Consider the following 18,003-nt stretch of genomic DNA (forward strand, 5'->3'; position numbering starts at 1 on the left):
GCGTTTTTTGTTTCTCAACATTAATCTTCTAGTAGCATTTACTATGTCACACTATTTCCTGATCAGTAGGTTTTTTGAAACTTCTGTCCAACCAACAAATTTTTTACAATAGTTTAACCTTGGAATTAAGTTTTTTTCAGATATTTCTGTTTCATTGTGTAACATCTTAACTTTAACAATGTTAAGTATGTTCCCTAGATGTGGTTTGTTTTGTTTTGTTGTTTTTTTTTTTTTTTTTTTTGAGAAGTTCTGCTTGAAATCATACTGGACTACTTATTATTTAGTAGAAGTTATCAAAATATATTTTGGTTTTCTGAAATGTTAGGCATCTGTGGTTTCATTTTTTTTTCTTGGACAGTGAAATCACCTGAGTGAGCATAATCTTTAAAAAAGGGAATTAAAAACATTGACATGAAATTGCTGTTTAAAAATCTCTTAATAAGCCATGTGATATGTAAATATGTCAATGCTATTACTGATGTTATGAATTCCTACTTGTTGGGAAAGATATGAAAATGTATGTGTAGGAAAAAACCCCACCAAACACAGAAGGGGAAGCAGAATAGGCTGAACTTTTCCACATTGTGATTATTTTTTAGGGGACAGATCTTCAGAGGAGTACAGATGCTGTTTTACAAGACCTAACCCTGAAAAATAGAACAAGAGATGTAGATGTTTCTACCTTGATCTTGTGCATTCCCAATCAAGGAACCTTGCTACCTTATGAGAAATCTTTGGTTACGTTGTGCTTTAGTCCAAAGTGAGTGGTTCAAATTAGACACACACATACAAGTTGATTGGTCTAAACTATTCTATAAAAAGCTGTGTTACAGGAAATAATTCTATGTTAATGAATATTTTTCTGCAAATATTTTTCTGAATGATTTCTTACATATTTATATGTGTTAAAAGAAATTGTTTGGTGTGATAGTACAAATAAGAAAGCGAAGTCTGAAGTGATTATTTCTGAGATGTTTTGTAATATATTAAGGAAGTATTTGAACCGAGAATTGGTTAATCTTGTTTTGCAAGACAAAGAATTTTATTGGATTTTGCCAAGAGAACTAATTACAGCTCCCATTAAATATGTTGAGTCTCTATAAAGATTGTTGAGAGAGTGCTACAGTGTCAAATTAAGTGCTTTTTAATGATTGCACATGTATTTCATAAAGATATAGTATACGTGCAGCATTATGAAAGATTATATATATTTAATCACCAAGAGACTGAAAAATTTCGGAGAGCTTTCATTCCATTAAATAAAAAGTAAGCATAAAGGAACATTTATTCTTCAGATAAGGAAAAGAAAAATTAAATGCATTCTTGCCATTTCCCCTTGCTTAAACTCTAATTATAAGTGATTGTTATGCATGTACTATTAGTTTAGAGAACGGTAATAGACTGGAAAAGATATCAAATGACTAGTATAATAAGCATACAGTTATTGTTAAGCTTAAATTTGTTACTGTTCCATTTTTTGAAAGGAAGTATAATAATAATTTGTTCAAGCTGTAACCAACAGCAAAGAAGCCAGATTGGATGATGAAAAATAAGCCTTGATTTTTCTGAGGGTTGGGGTTTTGTTTGGTCATTTTTTTCCCAATCTTGTAATCAGTCATTGTGATTCTTGCAGAAAATGTAAAAGAAACTTTGGTGTGAATGACTCAGCAAAGCAAGATTATGTACTGTTTCTGAGATTTGAAGCTGTTGGGAATACAGGTGGCTATCTGCAGGCCCTCAGTGACGGTGACACAGCAATCATGAGTATGTTATCAGAAATGTATAGTCCCCATCAAAAATGTATATATGGATGATAAAACTGTATTTTGAGGATTTTTTACTTTCTTCACCTTCCCAGCAGTTTTATGAGAAACCTATGTTTAGTTTATTTATCTCAATACAAATAAATTATTGTAACTTACATCTTTAATGCTTAAGCACCAAAACCTCTTTAAACAGTGAGTAGAAAGGAGGAGGGAATCGTGTGTCATGAATACACCTTCTGGTAGTGAACACCTAGAACTTAGTTAGAAATGTAAATATTTGGAGGACATACCTGCCCCCCCCCCCCCCCCCCCCCCCCCCCCCCCCGAAAAAACAACCCAGCCATTTGCAAGTAACCAGCATTTTGGTAATGCCGGTTTTGTGCATTTTCAAGTGCATACTTGATCATCCTCAACTTCCTTAATGAGGGAATACATTATTTTAACAGCTATCATAAGCAAACATGTCTGTGTTAAATTTATAGAAAATCACTTTATAAATCATATTGTATTGCGGTATTATTTTGGTTTTGCAACCATACTACTACAGCATGACTTTTCTGTTTGTAAGATAATAGGTGTGTGAGGGTTTTTTTGTTTGTTTTTTGTGTTTGTCTAATGCAGCACATCTTCCTCATCACATGGTCTTAGCTTTGACGGGTTCTGGGCTTCCTGTCATGTTAACCTTTAGGCCAGGACCAGTGATTAAGTTTATGGACTGTTTCTTGGGTGAACAAACACAAGTTCTATGCACACTCGAAAATGAATCCAAGTTCCTTCCAGTAACATTCAGCTTCCGTAAGATGGCTCACTTTAACATTTCTCCTGAAAAAGGAAAAATTAAACAAAAATCTGCAAAGGTAACTACCTCTTTCTCTTAGATTATGTAGATATGCAGATTACTTTACAGTAGTCAATGAAGGAATTTCTTGAAAGTAAACCAATTTCATATGAGTAGCCATGACATTTAATATTAGCCAAATATATAGTTTTTTTTCTCCTGATGTAGAGTCTTTTAATGCTTTTTCCTGTACTCCAGAAATCAACAAGCATTATTTTAAATTTGGAAAAAATAATTGTAGTACTAAAGAAACTTTACCCAGGTTTTTCCTGGCTTTAGTTTTTTTATTTTTATATTGAGTATATATTGAGTGTATTTATACTCAAACCTTTGCAGGATCCTTTTGATTTCTTTCAGTAAATCACAAATACTCAAGTAAGATAATATTTCTTTTAATGGAAGAAACATTGCTGAATTTAATTTGAATATGGAAAAAATTATAATTTCACAAATCTGTAACTCGGGGCATGAGAGAACAATTTGTCCAGAAATGAGCAAGTGAGACTTTGTGGTGTTCTAATGTGTAGCAGTTTTATATTTCCTTATATGGCTACTTTGTGCGGCAGTTGGCAAATTCCAAAAAGACCAGTTTTGAACACCTATCTTAGAAGTAAATATTAAGACAAATGACTCAAACAGGGAATTATACAAAATTTTCCTCTGGTTTTCTGCCTCATATGTCTCATAACAACTTTTCTTTTCCAGGATGTGATATTTTCATTTTCTCCACATCAAATAGGAACACTTGAAGTGAAGCAAGTTGTTGATATCATTGGTACAGGACTAGAGAAAAATAATTTACAGGTTTTGACGACAAAATCCTTCCACCAGATATATTTGAGCTTTATTGGTGTGTGCAAATCTAAACGAAAAAACGTATTATTCAAAATTAATCCTGGTAAGATGCTAAAATATAAGTGACAAGTGATAAAATGTTTCAAAAGTACATTTTTTAACATTTTAAAAGAAATTTTTTACTGTTTTTAGTTTGGTGTTTAAATAATAGTATCTCTTTGGCAGTTGAAGGAATGCTCAGTTGTATGACATATATTTCATAAGAGTATGAACCAATCCCTAAAATAATGGTAACGCCCGCCCCATATTTTAACAAAAACCAAACTATTAAAGCATAAATTTTCATCATATGATTATTTAACTTTCATGAATCAGAAAAGGCTTCGGTTTTTGACAGCGATGCAATTGCACAGTGCTAGTATGTTTCAGTTAGAAGCAGAGAGAGGGGTAAAGCACAGAAAGAATTTAGGAACGATAATGGGGTGTTCTTTATTGACTGAAAATTACAACTGCCAGATGAATGTGCTAGTTAATGCAGCCTGCTACCTTGCTACCTGTCTCATGTCCATCGACTCTTCCCATCCTATGAAGCTTATACCAGCATAAAGAATCTTTCAGGATATGCAGTAATCCGTCTCTACTTTGCTCCTCACATTCTTAACATGTCTCATGAACAACTACTTTACAGATTTGTCTAAGCCTGTCACCCGATTTTAACACCAATCATGGGAATTGTAACTTTTTTCTAGCATCAAATATGCTATAGCATCTGCAGGTAGTAGTAGTGCAACAGGGCTGTCCTGTACAGTGGTGCATCTAGTTTCTGTGTGTAGATAAGGAGGGGACCTTGAATACCCCTTAACTGACTGCTGCCCACTTGAAGATGTACTCACTAATGCAAAACAGGGAGGCAGTACCCATTTCTTTCAAAGAGAGCATTGTGAGGAAATATAAAGAGGAAGTCGTTGGAAAGTCAGGATAAAATGCTGTTCCTTCTACAATTATCAGAATGGTTAATAAGCCACTGAATATTCCTGCTACTTTCAGGAGGTATTTCAAGTCCATGACAACCAAGAATAGATGAGAAACTAAAGTTGGGCACTTTCTGGGTTTTGTTGCTGGAATCAAGAACTCCTGCAGTTTTCTTGCTTCAAAAACACAATTAAAATATGTTTCTGTGGATCAAAGATTTAATGTAGTATTCAAGTTTAGTCAGCTTTTCTAAATGCTGTTGTCTACCATTTACTCTGTTAATGTCCCCATTCTGCTGCTATGTATTATAAAGAGGTTATGAGGGGTATTTGTAGTCTGTAGGCTACTGATATCTATATTTTGCTTTTAAGCTTCATTGAAGTGTGAAGTGAAAGTGAATTTTTTCAGATCATTATATAGATGGGTTCTATATCTTCCTGTTCTCTGTTTCTGTGGATGGCTATGTGTACTTCTTTCTGTATTCAGGGAGGGGAGGGGAGCGGGGGAAGAGACTGGAATGAAGATTCTTGCTATCTGCGCCTCCCTGGGCAGTGGAAGTTGTCATCACTCCTATAGTCTGGAGAGTGGAAAGCTCGGTTTTTTTCTTTTTTTTTTTTCTGTAGCCATTTTAGAGTGATGTAAGGCTACAGTGGGTAAGCCAAATATGTTTAGATTAATGCATCATTTTTTTTGCAGGTGAGGGAGGAAGGGACAGTTGAAAATTTTAATTATTTATAGTGCTGTCTTAAGTGTGCAGCTCTATGTAAGTAGAGGTGGGCAAGCACATAGCCTAGTTTCTGTCATATTTTTTCTCTTTAATGTATATGCTTTTTTCTAAAACTGCAGTGAAAAAGACCTGAGCTCTCTTTTTCAGTTGTGATAGCTTGGGAGTTCGTTGTCAAAAATCATGCCTGTGTTTGCAACTGCTAAAGCAAGCTTTAAGACACTGCAGACAGTGTTGTGACAGAGGCAGCTCTGAGTGTTTGGTCATGTGCATGTGCAAGACAAAGCATCACAGCTGAACATAGTAGTAGTGGTTTGGGCTCTACTATTTGTTTGTGGCCTTGGCTAGGGAAGGCAGTTGGCTGTTAGTATGGTCTGAATGTCTTCTTCCCTCATGTCTGAGGAAAACGTAATGGGGTGCGTGACTGTTCTGCTGCTGGGTGAAACAGTATAAATTAAAAAATATTTTTCTAATTCTTTTTGTTTAGAAAGCATTAATGAAGTGTATGTAACATTTCATCTGAATTTTAAGGTATAACACCAATGATTTCCAATGAAACTGGACATTTTGTAGCTGATGGCACAGGACAGTGCACCGATACAGCACCTGTGGCAGTACTTAAATCAACCCAAACACAATTTCATACTCACCGGATAAATAGGAATTGTAAGGGTGATGCACTTACAGCTTTTCCGAATGACCGCACAGCCAGCATTAGGCCTAGTGAACGGAATAAAAAGTACAGGTAAAAATTATGTCAGTATTAATATTTAAAACCACACATTTATGTATACTGTAGAGTAGATCAAGATCATGTACCAGTTTACTGCTATTTTTTTTTTAGGCTGAAAGTTCTTTAAAAATCATTGCATTCTACTTAACCTTGAGCCTCTTGCAAATAAATTTCTTGAATTGCTTTTCTTATGTGAAACTACAAATGCAGCTATTACAGTTTCAATATTTCATTTTTATGGTTGCCTTGAGAAGGACAAATATTAATGATCAGTTGTGATAAAAAGAATGTTTGCAATGAAATATATATGTAGCAAAATCAATATGTTTTCATTCTAACAAGAATCATTTTACACATGTAGTTAAACTACAATTATCTTTAAATATTTAGGACTATTTTCACAAAGACTGAGAGATACAATTATATAGATCCAGAGTTTTCTTACACTGACTGTGAAAGACTGTCAAAAGAAGCACATAAGCAATACTATGCAGACTTCATTTCTAGTTCAAGACAACGTCGTTTGAAAAAAGATGCTGCTAGGTAAGGCTTTGTTTAGAGGATAAATAAATACTTTAGGCTCATGTCAAAAATATGTGTATATATTTGCAGAATGAACATAGTGGTACCAATCATATACCTAAATTTGTCCTGTGTTGAAATGCTTGTGAGCTTGGGATCTTCATTTATAATGCATTTAGAATCTGTTTTTTTTCTAAATAATCATTTAGATGGAGATCACTTCTTGGGTAAAATGTCAGGATAGAGGCATGGAACTTGAAATTAAAATGAACTTAAAATAAGATGCCAAATTTTAAGAAAAGTTGGTTGTGGTTAATAGAAAAACAACATTGACTGTGTTGGATTCTCTTTTCTTTTTATATAATAAATTGTATGTAATTCCAGCTAGTATGTCTAGCACACGCAAAGTGATGGATTCAGTATGTAAATTCTGATATAATTTCTGGAATGAAGCAGATAAGATTAAAGGACTGTATTGGTCTTCTAGCCTTATCTTTTATCTTTTATCTCACTTCATGAATTTGTGTATTTGGTGGGTATGCTGTAGAACAAAATCATGGAAAAGCAGAACTGACAGCTCTGCTACTTTTAAAAGTTTTATTAAAAACAAAAAAAGCCTATAAAGCTTCTAAAGCAAGAGAAGCAATAGCTTAAGAGTGTTAAATTTGCAGGGCACATTATTTAAAAAGTAATAATGTCAGTGGATTATTCTTGTAATCTCAGTTTACCTTGCTCTGTGTATAGACATCATGATTCTGACAAGGCCTGCTGGGCTGGATTTATTTTTATGCATGCACTGGTGTATGGTTTTCTTGAAAGGAACTGGTGTTGTGTAGTGGGTGAGCTGTTGTTTATATGACCATAACACATACATTCACAGTATATTGCCTGAGAAGCAAGAAGAGAGCAAATTTCAGTTGTCAGATGAATTTCACTGTTACTGTCAAACGTGGTGATAATTTTCTGAATACTTGATATGAAACATCTGTGTAAGATGTCTGAAAGTTTCAAATATCTTGGTTGCAGGTGAAATTGATTGGAGTTGGACTTTGACCAAAAAAGTTAATTGCTCTGAAAATTCAGCTATAAATGGTCTAGTTCAGGCATATACAATTAAAGGATCCTCTGTAATCTTGGCATTTTCTAACTTTTAGGTGCTTGCCTTTGCAACTTAATTGTTCTTTAAGAGGTGTTTTAGACATGATATCATATTTATATTTTTTTAGTCATAATGTTTGCAGCCTGTTTAGCTAAATGAGTGCCACAGATGTGCATCAGATATTAATCCTTGCCTAAACAAAACAATAAAAGAATTTTTAAGGCATTTTCTGTACTTGGGGTTTTTTTTATAATGAAATATTCCTACTTAAAGTATTATTTGTTATGTTTAAAAATATTAAATTGTGTAATGTGTAGAACACGGAGTGCTCAGACTTGTAGATTTCCATATTCTTTTTTTTCCCTCCCCTATAGGCAGTTTTATATTCATAATAATTCCGTGAGCATAGGCCTTAAACCAGCTGAAGGGCTTATGTCACCAAAGATCTCAGTCACAGATTTTCACAAGGAGAAGCTACAGTTCAAAATGCTTCCTTTAGATGAGAATTGCCTATTAACGTGTCAAAAATTGGCACCGATTGGTTCTAAATCTTCAATCAAAGAAGTAAGTTAAATGTTTGAGTAGTAATGTAAACATAATGTGTTTACCATATAAAAAAGCATAAGAGTTTTGATCCTGCTCTGAGATGTCTTGTGCTTATCACAGATTTGGAGTGGGCTTAGCGCTATGCCATCTTCTACCCAAGAGAAGGAAGATTGTAGTCTAACTTTGACATCCAAGCAGCTTCATCAAATACTCATTGGTAAGATTTTTGATTTGGTTACTAAATGTGTAAGTTGTTTTAAAAGCAACTTACTTGTTTACTTAGCAGCAAAGTGAGAATTTTCACTACTTTATGGGCTTTTTTTGTTTTTAATGAAGCAAGAACTTGAATAGTGTAGCTGTGTATACTGAAACACTTGGGGAAAGGTAGACTAAGATAAACATATTAATACAGGAAGTACTTAAGAGTTTTGTAAAAGGTTTACTTAGTGCCATGAGCACTAAAGTTTGCAGACCAGCATAAGAACTGGTGATAGCAGTAAATAAAATAGTGAGATAATTTTGTCACCATAAAAATACATGAGTTATTAAACCAAATGGTCACACATCAGGAAACAAATGAACAGGTTGAGTATATAAATTCTCAGTGAATTACTAGTTGTCTAGCTATTTAAATGTCTGATTAATAAAAAGTAGTATATATGATTATTAATAATGCCTTTAGTAATTAGCACATCACTTTTCCTATTTAGTTAGCTGGCTAACACAGACGGAATTAAGAAATAAATGGTGCTGGCTTTTGAGTTGTACTACTGAAAACATTCATGGAACATGCATTGTATTTACTTGCAAATTTTAGTCTGAATTTGTTCTGCTGCAGTATTATTCTAGCTAATTAATTCTGTAATTTTAGAAACTAAAAAATTTGATCAAAATGTTTTAGTAGTCATGCTTCCTTACATTAACTTTTACCTTGTAAAGTTGAAGATTTAATTTCTTACATTCCAGGTCCTTCTACTATGGATTTTGGTGATGTTTGTGTGTATTCTACAACAGCCAGAAAACTGCACATCATCAATAACTTGTTAGTTCATATATGGATACAAATTGAGATTGAAATTGATGAATTACAGCACACAAGTCCACTGTCTCAGGTGGTGCCTCCTCTTACAAAGACTCATATTCCAGTCGTATTTGAGACAAACACTCTTGGAAGGTTTAAAAGGTAAGGCTTCTTATATTTATCTTGATTTGCATATTTTCTTTGCAATAGTAGAATAAAAAAAACCGTGACTGGTTTTAACTCAATGTAATTATGACAAGCGTTAATGGGGTACACTCATTTATGGTGGTATTGCAATAATTGATGCAGTTATATGTTGCAAAATTTTGCAACATACCGTAATGTTTGTTAGGGTTTCAGTAAAACAAACTGTTCCGTCAAAAGCCCATATAGCCACAAGTATATCGGGGAAAAAAGTTTGCTATTACAAAGTATTTGTTAGGAGAACTTTTTATGGAAAATACTGTGCTCTTTCTGGCATAGTGTTGCATCACTGCATCTATGCTCAGATTTTTTGATGCAGCTCATGGGTAAATGTAGACAAACTGTTTTCTAGCCTTCTGGTGTGGAGATGGAACTCTCACCTTGTTAATGCTGTTAAAATGGCTGTATGAGATTGATCACCCTTTGGGATGGTCTTCACTTTTGACGTGATTTAATTTGTATGCAAAATGATTGCAAATTGCTTTCTCTTGCCTTAACTGAGTGTCCACACTCACTTGTTTTGTTAAATATTTTCTTGCTAATGATTAGATTTTTACGTAAGTTGTAGTCAGAGTAAAATTTAATAAATACATGAAAATATTGAGAAATATATATTTTTACATTACAGATCTTTCACTTACACAATAAATAAACAACACCTTGGGCACGTGCTGGTAGTTGCAAAAGCAGTGTCTGTTGAACTTGAGCTATCTGCAAAGGAACTGATTTTAAATCCTATTCCTGGCTACCAAGCAGAAACAGAATTTAGAACAACTGTCAGGGTATACAACCCCAGAAACCATCCTGCTGAGTTTACTTGGAAACCTGTAATTACAGACAGAGGAACTGCGTTTTCTATACAGCCAGTCAAAGGTATACTAAGCAAGTACAGTGTGTGCACATATCTTCAATGTCAAAAATGTTAAATAACACGAATCTTCAGCTGATGCTATATACTCTATTGTTTAGCTTTGTGTCAGGATCAGTGTATGCCAAAAGTAGTATCAGGTCACAGTGTATGCCAAAATTAGTATCAGGTCACAGTGTTAATACCATAGCAGCACTCCCTGTATAAGCCCTACCCTGAGTGCATACTCAGTCCAGTCCATTATGTCCAGCCAGCAGTGCTTACTTAATCATTTTTCTCAACACAGATTGCCGATATTTCAAAAGTGAGGCAGCTTTTTAATGGCAGTTAGCAATATCATACAGCTCATCAGGATACAAAATTTTCCAAAAGCAGTGTGTGAATGAAGCTGCTAAGAAGTTGATGTAGGCAGTCTGAGTGACACAAATGGAATTCAATCTGGGATTAGTTCCCTCTGGCATTATGGATCAATATTTGTTAGAAATGTCCTTTGAAAGATAGTGTTCTGCAGGAGTATGTTGGAGATCCATTATTAAAGAACTAATTGCTAACTGAATTAGCATTACACAGTTCAAACAAGATTTGGCTGGATGAGGAACTTGATGTGCCATGATTCTTGAGGAAATATATTTCTGCTGATACAAGTGCAGACTTGAATGTAGGCAAGAAAATGTATATGGTCTTTCCCAAAGCTGTTATTCTACAAGAAGGATAGTCTATTCTTTCACTTTTAAAAATGTTGATTGAGTAATTCATGGCTAAAAAATGAGTCAAATTCGAGTGTGTTTTAATGCAGGATACTAATAAGCAGATTATGCAATTCTCAATTCTCATGACAAACTAATTTTGCTTAGTATTCAGCATACTGTTCAACATCTTTGAAATGTAGGCTTAGTCTTCAGTAATAAAAGGTCATTTCACTTTAATGTGCTTATGTTATTTCTAATTATGCAATGTAATTTGATAATTGTACATGTGTATGTTGTAATGTGTAAATTACGCACATTTACTTAGGCTTTGTGGAGGCCTATAGAGATCTGGAGTGTGAAGTTGTTTGGCATCCAGGGTTCAACTCTCCAGAAGCCGGAGAATTCAACTTGTGTGTGCATAAAGGAAACACGATTATGTTGAAATGTTTTGCAAAGGTAACAATTCATACAGCAGGTTTAGAGAAGAAAAATGTTGGGTTTTTTTTTTTAAACAAGTAATTTCAATATATTTCTATTAACAAGTAGTCAAAATTTATTTTAATCTCATATGGGTTCTTTTTGACATGTTTAACAAAATAATATTGCTCCAAAGACATGGTGTAGGAGGCAAAACAAAGACAATTTGCCTTTTTCTTGCTTTTGATGATATATTAATTTTGGCACCACAACTAAGTAGTCCTTATATGTTAAGTGGTAATTATTATTTTTGCCTCACTTAGCTTGACCAAAGAAAGATTGAGAGATAGTATGATAGTTCTTTAGAGATGTATTAAAGGAACAAAAATCAAGGTATGTTTGGGAAGGTATGTTTTGGAGCTTCAGTGTAACAGCAGGTTATAATGTAGCTTTGTACTGATATTTGAGCATGGTACTTGATAATTTGGAAAGCAATGTCTTGGGTAGTCTTCCAAACAGTGGAATTTAGCTTCGGTGAATACTTTGTTATCTCATGTTACATGCTAGGGAGTGTGAAGGAGGCACTCCCCTCCCCACCCTTATATTCTACTGGCTGCATGCTTTAAAACTTCCATTTTGGGAACAAAGAAAACTCTTTTCTTCATTTTGATGTGCCTGCTCTCTCTTTTATTTTCTTTTTCTTGAGTATCTTTTTTTCTTTTCTTTTCTTTTCTTTTGAAGCCTTGGAAATTGCCATATGTAAATGTGTGTAAATTAGAATATTGATTTCTACTGCTTTTAAAAACTCTGAAGTATCTTGTCCTGATAACACATTTGTATTAAAAATAAATAAATAATGGAGCTTGTGCTGTTAAATTAAATTTAATTAAAATATTTTAATTGTCTTGAACCTATCCCAGAAATATCTTTGGGGTTGTGTCTGGTCACTTTGAGTCTAGATAAGTTCAATACATTGAGTAAATCTTGTCTCACATACAAACTGTGTTTATCTATTTGGATACTTCTAAATTATGCATTTCCACAAGTGTATTAGCTCATTATGTAATAAGAAGAAAATTAGGCTGAATCATTCATTTGTACTGTAATATGTTATTTAGTTTGCTTGTTTTCTTTTTTTTTTTTTTTTTTTTCCTTAGCTTGGTGTTACTAAAGTTCAGTTTGTGGAACAAAGGATAACCTTCAGTCATAGTCCAATGGGTTTATCTACTTGTAAGACTGCCGTTCTTCAAAACATAGGATACAATCATGCATACTTCCAAGTAAGCTAATATTTTATTTCTTGTAAGTAAGTAAGCAAGCATATTTTATTCCTTGAGGTGGGAAGAAGTGAGTTAATTTTTTCAGATCTTGTTACAGTTTTGTGTTCTCAGTTATTAGATACAGACCTGCTTAAGTTTTTGTCTGGTTTTCTGGAGGAACAAGATTTATGTGAGTAGGAATTCTGTCCTTCTGTCAGATTTGGATTGATGGATAGATGGACTGACAGACAGCAAAGTAGTAATGATTTAAAAGATTCTGGAAATTTCATGAGAACCTGTGGTGAGTGTAGAACCTCATACTGGTGTACCCTATGAAAAAGCAGTTACAGCTTGGATGTTTTTATATTTTGAGAGACAGAGTAAACTGGCGAGTCATCCTATTCATACTGGCTGCCCAGTCAGTGCATGCATAGACCCAGATCAGTTTTAGGAAATGTGATTACCTTGCTAGACTAGCATCTGAGAGGAAGATAGGCTGTATTATGAATTGGATAAGAGATGAGATGGGTGCCAGAGTGGGTAAAGACGTAACACAAATTAGGAGGAAACATAACCTCTTTAGTTCTCCTGATCACAGAATAATTTGGGGTATTTTTTCAGTGAAGCAAAACAATTTTCATTAAAATACTCAGAATTTTTGTTACTATGTTATTATGGTACTACAAAACTTGATTTATTTTGATTTGTACCATATTTCTCTGTTTGTCAACTTAGCATTGTAACAATAAGCATTAACACTACACTCTTGGAGGATGGGCCTAAAAGAATTAAGTCAGAGTAATCAAGAAGAGAAACAAACATACCCAGCCTTTTAAGCCTCCACAATTACTCTTAAGCCAAGAGATGGCTGGTTGATCTTGGTCTGGTCGTTATCATTTGTGTAGCTATGCTTTAAAAACTTATGTATTTGAAGTGCATTAAAAGAGGACAAATTCTATTTTGTCCTTACTAATCACAGGTAAACTGAATACTTACTCCTAGTATTATTACTTAGCTTTACAGTATTAGGATCCTGTATCCCATGTTCTTAGTCTGAATATCAAAAAAAGAAGTGATGAATTTATCTGGCACTGAAAAAATGCTTTGTAGAATATTCTGGACAATTTGCTAGTTTAGATAGCAAGCCTTAATTTTAATAACTTCATGAAAACAACCTGAAAACCAGAATGTGTAATTTCCAAGTTGTGTGCAAAAATTATTTCACTGTAGAAACTGATAGTCATCATATTTAAGAATCTGTTACTTCATTTTATTTACCTGTATTTTTGCCCCAAACTTCTAAGTCCACATTAGCATTATATGTTATGGAGGTTCTTCTTGTAAGAATATAAAATCTTTGTGATAGATATATTGGTATTTTAAAAAACAAAAAACCCCTACCAAAACCAAAAACACTTTGCTGTGCTCCCCATCCCCACTCCTACCCCCCACCCCACCCCCACCCCCCCCCCGCCATTTTTCAGTATTACTAATGTTTCCTGTTTCTGTTTGAAGGTAGTTGATTCAAACCCAGTTCCTGGAATGACGATCACCCCTTCTGAAGGGGTAGTACCTGTGGGAGGCCATGCTGATCTCCACGTCTATTTCATTCCGAATGCAAAAATGAGTTTTGATACAAGAGTAGAGGTATTAAAAATTGAAATAATTTTGTCTTTTAAGTGCTATTTAGTGTGGAAATGTGTGTACAATTGAGCATCTTTGGGATTTTATCTCCAGTGTTCTAATGATTTTTAAGGAGAAAAAAAAAAAAAATGTTTTCTCACAGCAGTTGATGGCTGCTACAACCTATTCTGTTATTTTGTCTCAGTCCTGCTTAGAAGTATCAAAACAACCTCTCAGTTTGAGCTGATTTGTTGTATACTGTTGGCAAGCTGTTGACACTAACCTGTGATTGTCTTCAGAAGATCATGTCAGTAAACATATTTTAAATTGTTAAGATATGTAAAGGAGCAGGACTGGAATACTGCAGTGTCTTCAATTCCTTCATCTCAGAATTGGATCTACTATAGATTTGATTTGATAATAGGATTAAATCTTTATTGCACTCCTATTTTGTTTTCTGCATGCCTGCTTCCTGAACTTGTCCTTGGTCAGCTAAGTGAGAATGGGAAAAAGGGTGCTAACACAGAGCTGATCTTTGCTACCTTTTTTCACTCTAATCCTGGATTCTCCATCTAATGTGACTGACTACATTGTGCTTGCTAAACCTAGTATCCATTTCTTTTTTCCATTTCTGAAACAGATTTAGCGCTGCTTGGAAAAAGTCTTTACTTTGTACCAGCACCTCTGTCAAGTAATTTGTAGTATACTTTCCAATACTCACAGCTGCTGGATAGATCTAACCCATCCCGTCAGCTTTCTCCTGTTGGAGAAAACTGTTCATTCTAGTGATATAGCCTCCTCCTGCAGCAGTATTTGTGTTCTGCAGAAGACTGATCCATCCAAAAAAACGGTTGTATTTTTTTTTTTTTTTTTTTATTGGCATCTATGACTATCCCCGAGATACGGTATGCCACAGAAGCATGGCTGGTTCTTTGAAGTTACATCTCACTGGAATCTGTGTGTGTGTGTGTGTATATATATATGTTCTAGAAAATGAAGGCATTTTCTTTACCTCTTTATATTGCCACGACAAAAATGCATTATATTATAAGGGTAGAGTTATTTTCATATTTTCATCATTAATTATGCTGAATGCCTTTTTGTGGTGATTGAGGCACAGGCTTTGCAAGGATGGTGAAGCAAAGACCTTTGTTGTTAGTTAGTTACAGCTTTTGTAAGTTCATGCTCTGCACATGCACTGCTGAAAGCTTTATTATTGGTCAAACTCTACTGTCCATACACCCAGATGCTGTCCACTATAGGCTACTCTGCTGTTCACGCTGTTTCCTTATCTTTTAGAGGTTAGATCACATTCCTCTTTTGTCTCAGTTTCATCCAGGTTTCTTTTCATACTCCCTCAAAATTATTTACCTCTTTGCTTTGGGATCACAGCTGCACATTGTCAAATGCAAGGCCACAGCTCCATGTTATCAATGTTAAACAACTCACTGTCTCTGTCTTCTATATTTCTTCACTCTATATCTGTGGGATAACTTTGTTGGGTTTTTTTTGTTGTTGTTTGTTGTTGTTTTTTTTTAAACTGTGTTTTCCATGTATTTATGACAGATTTGGTGAGATAGTTATGTTAAAATGACCTTGTCTACTATCACATTGTTGTCCATTCACTTAGGTAGCAGTGCGAAATTCAGAAGTGCTAGTGCTTAGGATCAGTGGATTTGTAGAGATCCCTGAAATAAACATTGATGTGGTAAGTATGAAGAAATTGTAGCAACTGGTAAGATTGATAGTGTTTATCTAGATGTCAGTGGCTCATGCCTACTTCATATTTTTCATTTTTTTCCTATACTAACTTCTTGAGAAAATTATCAAAGAAAAGAACTTAAGAAGAGAAATGAAAAACTAATGTACATATAACAGTATCATTAAATAATAGCTGACAACTTTAGCTTTTGAACTTGACAATCTGGAAAAAGTATGTTAAAAGCAAGAGGATTTCCTTAAGGTAACTCTAGGAAAAAAAAATGCAATAAGGGGAAAAAGAATCCACTGATCTGTTTGTTGAATGATGAAAACTTTCCTCATGTTGAAACTGAACTTCTTCTGTATTGAATTCTAAATTGTTGTGGTTTATGTCCTGGGAAGATTTTAAAGGTAAGGGTTATTCAAGACAATTGATTGACCAAGACTGTTGTGTTATAAATTGTAAATCTTTGAACAATTATATCTTTCACATTCTTTTTAATTATAAACTTGACTTGACAGTGCTTTTACCCCAATTTTTTTTCTTCTTTAAATTCACAGGAACTATTTGATTTTGGTGGTGTCTATGTCAATTCTACAAAAACAATTCCATTTTTGCTACAGAACAAAGGGCAAGCATGTACTAGAGTGGAGTTTGATTTTTCTAAGTATAAGGATTTTAAATTGAATGCTAATGACCATTCAGGTATTTCCTTTTGCTGTATCAGAACTTTCATTAAAGAATGGATAATGCTAAGAGAAAATCTCTCAGACTATTTCTGCTATACAGATTTTCTAATATAAGAATATCTAAAGTAATTGTTTTAAAAGTGCTGCTTAATATAAATTAAGAGGAGACATTTTGGTTTACCCGTAAAATGACATATAAAAAAAAATATTATTTGGAAAATATCAGGTGGCATGTAGTTGGTGTTTCCCCCCCCCCCCTAAAGTTGCTAAGGTATGTTAAAAAATAATGTTTGAAATGTTTGAATACCCTCTCACCAGTTAAAATACCCGCCCCCTCCAAAAAAACCCCCCAAAAACCAACAACCCAAAACACCACAACAACACCCCAATCTAAAAACCCAACTAACCAAAGCTGAACAGCTATACTAATTTCCTAGTCATGGACTCTTACTCACTGTTCTGACAATATTTACTCTTCAGCTAATTCATCATCAGTATAAGGGTCCAGACTTTTTCCTGATGTTACAGGGTGTCTGCAGGTTAATCACAAGACCCCTGTTCTGCACAACGCCCAACTCAGAATGACACCGAGGCAATATGAGGAATTACATTGCTGTTCTTTCTTGTTAGAACTAGCGCAGATTCTTGCTCATCCCTTTCATACTTCAGTCCTGGCATCTCCTTTGCTGTTCTAATGTCTTTATTAATGAGAGAGTTTTGCAGCTATGCTTATACGGCCTCTTTTGTCCCTGCAAGCTCAGGAAATCAGGACTTTTTCTTTTGAGAGACAATATTATAGTATTTGTGTTTTTATGTAGAACTATATGTGGATGATGATTAAAAAATTATCTGAAAAGAGCAGAGGGGTTTTCTTACCATGTGGTGGACTTCAAAGGGAATGTGAGTGCTCCTAGTCAGTCATCTCTACTTGGAAGAGAACTGTAAGACTGTCTAGAACAGGCAACTAGCCAGCATGGGAATCAACTCATTGCACGTAATTTCTAGACCAGAGTTTGTGCTTGAAACAAGTAATGTAGCATCCAGTCAGGTCCAGCACTGTTCAAATGGTGAATACTGGATGCATACTGATCCTGGTCTTCCAGGAAGAATATTGATCTCAGAGCAATGTTACCTTGTTTGTTGGAAACCTGTGCTTCTGCCAATGCCTTAAAATTGAACATGAAAGTTTGAAATAAAGCAAGCCTTACCGCTAAACTTCTGTAGTGTAGATTATGTCTAAAAGGCATTTAGAAAACCAGTTTCAGCCCGCTGTTTTTCTCCCTGTGACATTAGTTTTTGTTACTTGCTACTTTCTCCCAAGACTTTTAGTCAAAAGTAAATGACAGTGGTTTGTTTTTGTTGTGTGGTTTTTTTTTTTTTCTGAAATACTGTATTCTCGCAAATCAATAACTTCAATGAAAGTTGTTGGTGATTAACACTTCTCAAAATTACCTCCAGAATCCTTATGAGAAATACTATATTCATTCCTAATTTTGTGAGAAATGTTTACCATACAAATATGTAGATACTTTATGT

At 34.4% G+C, this 18,003-nt stretch overlaps 1 protein-coding gene across 1 annotated transcript in view; it reads left to right on the plus strand.

The window, feature by feature from the left end:
• Window positions 1-18,003, plus strand: part of CFAP47 (cilia and flagella associated protein 47) — a 345,115-nt gene that overhangs the window by 11,681 nt on the left and 315,431 nt on the right. The window contains exons 6-20 of the mRNA XM_027816959.2: window positions 600-760; window positions 1,634-1,764; window positions 2,388-2,623; window positions 3,310-3,502; window positions 5,627-5,840; window positions 6,219-6,371; window positions 7,824-8,013; window positions 8,116-8,212; window positions 8,962-9,178; window positions 9,849-10,093; window positions 11,103-11,233; window positions 12,352-12,474; window positions 13,969-14,100; window positions 15,707-15,784; window positions 16,339-16,483. Of these exons, the coding sequence (XP_027672760.2) occupies window positions 600-760; window positions 1,634-1,764; window positions 2,388-2,623; window positions 3,310-3,502; window positions 5,627-5,840; window positions 6,219-6,371; window positions 7,824-8,013; window positions 8,116-8,212; window positions 8,962-9,178; window positions 9,849-10,093; window positions 11,103-11,233; window positions 12,352-12,474; window positions 13,969-14,100; window positions 15,707-15,784; window positions 16,339-16,483 (2,446 nt within the window). The remainder of the gene's footprint in view (window positions 1-599; window positions 761-1,633; window positions 1,765-2,387; window positions 2,624-3,309; window positions 3,503-5,626; window positions 5,841-6,218; window positions 6,372-7,823; window positions 8,014-8,115; window positions 8,213-8,961; window positions 9,179-9,848; window positions 10,094-11,102; window positions 11,234-12,351; window positions 12,475-13,968; window positions 14,101-15,706; window positions 15,785-16,338; window positions 16,484-18,003) is intronic.

Source organism: Falco cherrug, chromosome 2 (assembly GCF_023634085.1).
Source record: "Falco cherrug isolate bFalChe1 chromosome 2, bFalChe1.pri, whole genome shotgun sequence".
Lineage (NCBI taxonomy): Eukaryota > Metazoa > Chordata > Aves > Falconiformes > Falconidae > Falco > Falco cherrug.